This window comes from Lactuca sativa, chromosome 1 (assembly GCF_002870075.4).
Source record: "Lactuca sativa cultivar Salinas chromosome 1, Lsat_Salinas_v11, whole genome shotgun sequence".
NCBI lineage: Eukaryota > Viridiplantae > Streptophyta > Magnoliopsida > Asterales > Asteraceae > Lactuca > Lactuca sativa.
In genome coordinates, this window is record NC_056623.2 from 93,977,128 (window position 1) to 93,986,119 (window position 8,992).

The following is an 8,992-nucleotide window of genomic DNA, read 5'->3' on the forward strand; positions in this document are numbered from 1 at the left end:
AGCAAGTTTAGATGAAAAAAAAATTAAGAGTATGAGTTGGGGAGGCGGAAGATGATATCATGAGAATGAGAGAGTGGTTAAATGAACTGTATATTTTGGAAAAGAACGAAAAGCTAAAAATGATGTTTTTGATCTAGACGGTTAAGTAAAACCATCGTTACGGACACCATAAAAAAACCGTCACTGATCGGATTTTGTATCGTGTCAGATTTTACCACCACTAATTTCCATAAACATATATGGCCACTCTTTCATGTTAGTCTTGCATTGAAAAAAAAGGGACACCCTTTTAGGTACTTACCAACACGACAAGTATACTAATTAATGACCATATTTTGTGGTTGTGGATAAATACTATCGTGATCTCATTTTTCTTCCTCAAACCTAGAATCATGGAGGTGAGCAATGACCCTATTGCAATGGCAACTGTGGCACCTCTTGCTCCGGTAACGAGTGAGCGACCAATTCGGGATGATCTTGAGACCTCCATTCCCAAACCTTGTAAGTTCTTCTAACTTAATGATTGATGAATCAATGTTAATATCTCTATATAGCTAGACTAATTTAAATTGTGTTCTTTAAAAGACTTGGCTAGAGCTTTTGTTGCACCCGATATGGAACATCCTGATGGCACACCAGATCACAACCCTCGTGGCATGAGTGTTCTCCAGCAACATGCTGCCTTCTTTGATCTTGATAACGATGGCATTGTTTATCCTTGGGAGACTTACAAAGGTGAATCCCCAAACTAAACAAACAACTCTTTTTTACTTCTTAATTGTTTGATTTCATATTCGTTACGTAATAAAAAGCTAGTCGATTAGTACAGAAAAATAGAGGCCCTACGCCGCTACCTACCATCAATTTCTTTTTATCAATTAACTTTTTTTTTTGTTAATTTAGATGCCCAACTAATTATCTTGTAGGTTCACTCTGCCGTCCAATTTGATAGATTAGTAAAGTTGTTTAGAATTATTATAATATAAAATTATAATAAATGTTTTTTTTGACACACAAAGATTATTATTATTATTATTAAAACTATTATTGTTATTAGTATTATTTTTAAATCTAACGATCGTCTCAATCTTATAGGGTTTCGAATGCTTGGGTTCAACGTATTGTTCTCTCTTCTCATGGCGATCTTAATCAATTTGCTATTAAGTTACCCATCTCTCCCGGTAAGTTAAAATCTAATAAAATACATTATTATTACAGTTTTTGTTCCTTTGGTTTGGTTAGATTTGTATTTTTAGTCTGAACTTTGAAATTTAGTAAAATGCATCCCTGTGTTTTAAAAAAATTAAACTGCACATCTTGGTCTATTTAAAAAAACCATTTTATCATTGCTTTTATATTTTTGTTTTTCTTTATATATATATATATATATATATATATATATATATATATATATATATATATATATATATATATATATATATATATATATATATATATATATATATATATATATACTTTTTTTTGTAGTGTTTTTTATCCTGTTCGAACACAACATCCATATCATAAATGAATACTTTTGATAGTGAATACTATTGATTATATTACAATGAAAGCAATATAATAATAGTTTTTTTTTATTTTACTTTATTTGCTAATCGTTAATGGAACTTTAGGCATGACCGGACATAGTGGTTTGAACAATCTTTCAGATTTTTTGGTGTAATGTTTTTTGGGAAAATTTTCGGTGAAGTGTAAACTTTTTTATCAATACAAACCCTAACTAATGTAACCCCTCTCTCTTTGTTCTGGGTTATTAACAAATTTATGGTTGTGTGTTTGAGATATTCATTGAAGTTTGAAGTTAATCATTACTACAAACAACCTTTATGTATATATTGCAGGGTTACATACCATCTCTTTTGTTGCCAATTTACATATCCAACATTCATAAATGCAAGCATGCAAGTGATTCTGGGACGTATGACACAGAAGGAAGGTACTTTATTTACTAATAAACTCCTATATGTAAACATAAATTTGTACTATTTTAAATTTTTGAGAGATCATATATGAAAGTTGAAATTTGAAACTTCCAATCAAATGTGAATATGCAAAATTAGTTACTAGTATGTCAATTATAATTTATGTATCGAAAATTAATAGTGATTCGTATATAAAAGATAATGTAAACATTGGTATCTTAGAATTCGATATTTTGTCACTCATGTCACCTATACCCTCATATATTAGAATTATATAAATATCATGTTAATGTCATGTCATTTGTATAACTGTAATGGCTAAATATTAATTATGAAATAACATTATCTTTTTAGTACTTTGTATAACAAATGATCTTTAACACTAATTATGTATATCAATGTATATATTTAAACCGACTAGAATTTTACAGATATGATTTTGTATTATTAATATTTAAAAAAAAAAAAAAGATAGTTCCATAGTCCATATAAAAGTTACTTTATTATATAAATTAAAAAGAATAAAACTATTGGTCTATAAAAATATAAAGCTATGAAATCTTTTATGAAACATCCGATTAGCGGACACAAATGGCTGAAGGCCCAAACATGATAAGTCTGATATAATGACATTAACACTCGGTTTTTAAGTTTTTTTAACAAAGAAAATGAGGAAATCACATGATTGAAAGTGAAAAAAATGTTTTTAAGGTTTTTTTAGGATACAAATGAAAGGGAAAAAGAATGCTTTTACTTTTTATTGGTGGTATATTCTTTCAAATGTAAAAATGATATTTTATAGCGATATTTCTTCTACTCCTCTTAAACTCAAAAACACATATATCACATCCCTTTTCTCCTTCCACATTCATCCCTTTCTCTTCCTTCATTTTTCTTCTTCCTCTTTAATTTTTACACTTGGGAACAAGGTATAATTAACAAAGATTTTTTTTAATGATTGAACTTTATGCACAATACAATATCAACATTGCAATTACTTTCATTTTTCAGGTATCTTCCAGTTAATTTTGAAAATATATTCAGCAAATACAGCAAAACAAAGCCCGATAAACTAACATTGAAGGAGCTATGGAACTTGACGGATGGAAATCGTGTTACATTTGGCACGATCGGATGGTTTGTGCTACATATATTACAATCAATTTTTGTTTTTTTGCATAATTTAATCAGTTTGCTAATTGAATAAGTTTAATCAACTACAGGCTTGCAAACAAGCTAGAATGGGGAACTGCATACCTTCTTGCTAAAGATGATGAAGGTTACGTATCAAAAGAAGACATTAGAGGTATCTTTGATGGCAGTTTATTCGAAAAAATGGCAAAGAAGAATTCGGTTGAAGGTAAAAAGATGCGTTGATAATGATCCATATGGCAATAGATAGATATAATGTCTCATTATTATAATTAGAATAATAAAATATTTGAACATGATGATAAAGAGAGATGTATTGATTTATGGATGCAGTTTATATATATTATTTATAATAATGTACTATCATCGTAATGTGATCATATTTTGGAACTACAACACATACACACATGTATATCTATACCTAAATCTCTTAGTTTTCTACACTCGTTCTTCCAAATCTCTTAGCTTTGTACACTTCACATAATAATTAATTTATGTGAGAATGTGGCCACAAAAGGGTTTCCTTATAACAAATTGTGTTGAATCTTATGCTTCATGGCATCATAGAAGGCTTTTCTAGCTCTTTATTGCTTTTGACACCAATATGGCCAAATTGAGGTGAAATAGAACTAATAATAATTAAGAGAACTTTTCGGTGATGCGATGAAGCTAACAGTTAAAGATACATCACCAGTTCTTATTATATGATACATTTCTATGTATTACCTATTGAATTCAGACTTGATCTGTTGATTAATATTATTAACTAATAACATATTAGTTGGTAATCTTAAACAAACAAGATGATAGATAATATTTATAATTAAATATCCAAATGTTTTAATGTAAGCTTAATATTGAGAATAAAACGTTGAGAAGTTGCAAATGATAAATTCAATTATTATTAATATTGCTACCGAGTTTCATTTAAAAATCAAAATGTTCTTTCACGATCACATCTTATTATAAGAAATAAGTAGAAGCAGAATGTCCTGATGTCGGACGAATTTAAATACGAAACAATAAAATTAAAACCAATATTGTTATTTCACATACTCATGTCACTAGCTAGGAGCACGTGTGTCAGTTTGCTCCATCTCTTGATCCATTTAAAACTTTTGAACGTTTATCAAGAGAAAAAACTTATAAACTTATCTTTGGTTTTTTGTAGAGACAACTTAGTCAACTTGCTATTATACTTCAATAATTTCCAACATTACGAATATGATCTAGTTTCTTTAAAAAAAAAAAAAAACAAATTGTATCATCTTTAAGGGTAGCACATAACTAGTTTGCCAAGTCTTGCACGACTATTGTGTCAAGCTTCGTACTTTATGACAAGCTACACAACCACAATTTTTTGATGGTTCATACTTTGTTGTGGGGTTTCATTTTGTACTTAATAACTTAATGAGTAAATCAATCATTGTCATTTGTATCAACTGGACCATACTTTCTTATTGTACTTGAACAAGAAATCAATTATTGTCGTACGTAAATTGCACAATACTTTCTTATCAGTTCATTGTTTAAAGGGTTAATATCACAAAAGTCCCATGTTTGTTGTACTAAATTGAAAAAAAAACCCTGAATTCAATTTTTCATTTACTGTGACCATAGTATTTTCATTGACTTATCGTTTGAGGGCAAAGAGCCGGTTTCACCGGTTTCAGCAGGTTGCTCCCTTAGTCGAACGTTGCAGGTAGTTTTGGGTCGATTCTTCTCTCCAACTTCAAACCAAAAAGATGGTAAGCTCCTCCAACAAGCACACACAAGGTTACAAAGAGTGGGCTTTAAGGAATCGTTGGTCTGAAGATTTGAGATGCGATTATGATGAACCTACGACATTCTCGATCTCCAAAACCGTCGATAATCCATGGAGGAAATTCAGGGGGTGTCCAAACTATAAGGTAATATTAAGTAATTTTTTGTGGTCTTGTTGAACCATTATGAACAAGTGATTGTTGTGCAGGACTCCAAAAAAATGCGGATTTTTTTATGGCTTGATCCACCCCTGCTAAACACTTACTACAAGGAAACTATGTAGAAGTTCCATATGGATTTGGAGGAGGCTAACAACAATAAAGCATTTGCAATGGAGGTTTTGAAGCTTTCGGAGGAGGCCAAGAACAACAAAGAAGTTCAACTGGATATTTTAAACCTGTTGAAGGTGGAGCTAGTTATGATGGTCATGCTTTTGATGGTGGTGATAGTGATGGGGTTTATGGTTCACAATGTTATGGTTAAAGCACTGTGAAGTTGTGGGCATTAGTTAGGTTCAGGTGGAATGGTAGCAGTAGTTTAGGTGTAAGGGTATTTTGGTCAAGTTAGGCAGTAAGTAGATGCATGTGTTATGTATGACAATTTTTTGGTTTTGTAAGAAATGACAATGACAACAACTTATTATGTCTTAATTATAACAATGTATTAAGTAAGTCTTTCACTCACCTTCACCTCATTGTCATCATGTTCTTATTCCTGAACATCCTCTGTTGCTTGACTCATACCTTGCTTACCATTAGGTGCATGGGTAAAAAGATCAACAAAATCCTCATCACAGGTTAGGGACACATCCTCCTTTGCATTACTCTTATGTTTCTTACCATTAGGTGTTTTCTTTGGTGTTTTGTTCCTTGATCCAGACACTTTAGTTTTCCCTCTTCTGCTTGCCATCATCTTAGTCCTTTTCAGAGGACTAATATTAGGACCACCTACTTGATTACCAGATTTTGAAACTGGGGGAGGAGTAACATCACTTCTTAGTACATCAGTCCCACTAACTTGATCACCACATTCTGAAACTGTGGGTGGAGCATCATCACTTCTTGGTATAGTAGGCTCAACTGGAGGGAATTGATCAAAAATAGGTTGGCCTCCCCCATCTTTCCTAGGTCTTCCAATCTTCCTTTTTGGGACATGTGGCTTAGGTACCTCATCATTTGTGCATGAAATCTTATTATGCCCAAGTTGTTGGCACTTTCCACACCTCACAGTCCTAGTAACCTTTAACCTTTGAGAGGGGTATTTGGCATCTTCTGATTCAGATGCATGCTTCACTCTATTTACTTTGGGTCTTCCAGGCATCCTTCTAACTAGGGGTGGTAATGGTTTAATAAACTCAGTCATTGGCCACAAGTTGCTTCCACCAATAGGTTGTATGTTCTGACTATAGGTTGCAACATATTTGTCCTTGTGGAACGAAGAAGAAATGAATTCACTTGGATCTTTGTGGACATAGTTGATTACAGCTTGACTATGCACACATGGTATGCCCGACAACATCCACAAGTTGCAGGTGCAAGTGTGATTGGCTAAATCAACCTTGTATCCATTGTAGCCATACCTAGTCTCAAACACATCACCACCACTTGGAACCACTGTCCACAACCTACACACAAAACAAACAAAATACACATATAAATACATACTTAATATTTTTGGATACATTCCAATAAGAACTTATATTACCTCATATCTTTCCCAAATACATTAAGCTTCAGTTGTATGTTAGGCCCATAATTACCCCTCCATTTGGTGGCCTCTTGACCTTGATGAAAAAACCTTTTCATAAGGAGAATCCTTATTTCCTCAAGCATTATGATTATAGGCTTCTTCCTTATTTGTTTGATCATGGCATTGAAGCATTCTGCAACCCCATTCTCTACTGCTTCACAAGCATACCCATGAGAAAAGAAGGCTCTGCACCAAGTTTTAGGTTTCCTTTCCGTAAGATAATTGTATCCTGTTTTTGTTATCTTCTTTATCTTCTCTATTGTAGCAAGAAAGTCCCCTTCCACTATACTCATAGCAGCTTCCCAAAACAAACTCTTTAGCTCTAATCCTATGAATTTCTTTCTAAAGTTTGCAAAGATGTGTCTAGCACATTGTCTGTGCTCAACATTAGGGAGTAGGTCTGCCACAGCCTGTAAAAGTCCCTATAATTAACAAACAAACACAATACAACACATGTAAATATTAATGATTGTAACATACAAATATATATTGTATAATAGTGTATGTTGTGGTACCTTGTGTTGGTTTGAGATAACAACCAATCCATTGCCAGCACCAAGATCCAAATCAGCAACCAAATTATCAATGAACCAGGTCCAATTGTCCTTATTCTCAACATTTACAACTGCCCATGCTATTGGGTAGACATGCTTGTCTGCATCCCTCCCAATAGTAGTTAAAATCTCCCCCTTAACCTGCCCCTTCAAGAAACTACCATCTAGTCCTATTCCCCTTCTGCATCCTCTGCTCCATCCATCTCTGAAAGCCTTGAAGCCAACATAAAACCTTTTGAAATAGTTAAACCCCATATTACTTTCTACCCCCACCAAGCAAGTTGTACCCGGATTACTCAACCTAATTGTAGCTGCATAGTCCCAAACCTTGGCATAGTGGTCTTCTAACTTCCCTTCGATCATCCCCATTGCAGTAGCCCTTGCTCTTTGGCATTGCCCAAGAGATACACTCACTGAAAACCTTTGTAGCACATCTGCTTGCATCTCTAGCAATGTCATCTTGGGCTTCATGATTACATCTTTCAGGTAGTGTTTGGCTAACCAACTGCTAGTAACTAAGGAACCATAATGATAATTCCTAGCACACATATGCATTTCGTTACAAAATTTTATATGGAATGTTCTTTCATTGTACTTCCATCCAGTTGCAACCCTAAATGGACACTGCATTTTGTTATTATCATTGCTGTCCCTGGTTCCACTACCACACTTAGCTATAACCCTCACTCTATCACTTTTTTCAAAATAAAGCTGGTACCCTCCATGGACTGCATAGTTAGTTAAAGCAAACCTGAGTTGAGCAGGGGATTCATAACAGTCTCCTAATCGGGGCCTTATCTCTTTCCAGTCAACATTGGGATCATGCACCCTATACTCCACACCAACATCTTCATTGTCCTCATCTAAGTGGGCATGCTCTTTTTGTTGGACACCAGGAATGTCTCCATCATCTACCATTCCATCAATACTCCTCCTTAATACATTTTCATCACACAATAAGTTAAGAAGCTGATCATCACATAGTCTTGAGGGGGCTTTGAAAGTTTCTTCAGAAAAATCCAAGAAGCTAAAGTCAAATGCATCTTCATCGGAGTCAGAGTCTGGAAGATATGTCTTCTCAGGGAGCTTAGGCCCTTTAGGCTTCTTAGTTCCAGAAGTAGAAGCCATCTGTTTCATAAAAAAAACAAAAACACAACTTGTTAGTTCAAACTTGGAAGTCCATAGACGAAGATAACCACCCTCATAATCATCAATTTCTTGTTTCCATACACGTACCTTTCTACTCTAACCTTACTTCACCAACGATTTTGAAGCTTCAAGTTGCGAAATTGGGGACTGTGAAATTCTTCTCAACGTCAAAACCTTCTCGAATGCATGAAAAACCCATTAGCAGTGATCGTTCGTGAAAGGTGATGGCTACGGAATAACTTAGTGGTGACCGGATGATACAGGTTACCTGCTGGTGACCGGCTCTTTGCCCTCAAACGATAACTCAAAGAAAATGTCGTGGTCACAGTAAATGAAAAATTAAATTCAGGGCTTTTTCCAATTTAGTGCAAAAAACATAGGACTTGTGTGATATTAACCCTTGTTTAAATGCCAACTTGAATAATTCCTAGGGGTGTGTATTGTTTGGCTAAACCAAATAATCTGTCAAACAAAAGCATTTTAGAATGTATGGAAATTCATTAACAAAACAATCGATTTGGAACTTCTAACTTTTGAATAGTCTCTTGTTTGTTTATATCGTCATCAACAACAACGTATCTTAGTAGGAGCCCAGGAGGATAACCCATGTTACTCTTCAATCTTTTTTGGTACATTGTAAAATTCTGAATGCTATCCATAAATTTTACTCCTAATATTTTG

The 8,992-nt window shown here is 33.8% G+C and overlaps 1 protein-coding gene across 1 annotated transcript; it reads left to right on the forward strand.

The window, feature by feature from the left end:
- The first annotated feature begins 343 nt into the window (after positions 1–343).
- On the forward strand, positions 344–3,475 carry LOC111900546 (probable peroxygenase 3). Its single transcript, XM_052771642.1, has 6 exons — positions 344–501; positions 586–735; positions 1,096–1,181; positions 1,863–1,957; positions 2,955–3,080; positions 3,167–3,475. Exons 1-6 carry the CDS (start codon positions 393–395, stop codon positions 3,318–3,320), a joined length of 720 nt encoding a protein of 239 aa, XP_052627602.1. The 5' UTR covers positions 344–392; the 3' UTR covers positions 3,321–3,475.
- Positions 3,476–8,992: the final 5,517 nt, after the last annotated feature.

Excerpts from the sequence above, each read along its gene's own strand:
- LOC111900546 (XM_052771642.1), top strand. The coding sequence starts at position 393 with ATGGAGGTGAGCAATGACCCTATTGCAATGGCAACTGTGGCACCTCTT. Across the intron at positions 502-585 it reads GACCTCCATTCCCAAACCTT|ACTTGGCTAGAGCTTTTGTT; the intron begins GTAAGTTCTTCT and ends GTTCTTTAAAAG. Across the intron at positions 1,958-2,954 it reads ACGTATGACACAGAAGGAAG|GTATCTTCCAGTTAATTTTG; the intron begins GTACTTTATTTA and ends TTCATTTTTCAG.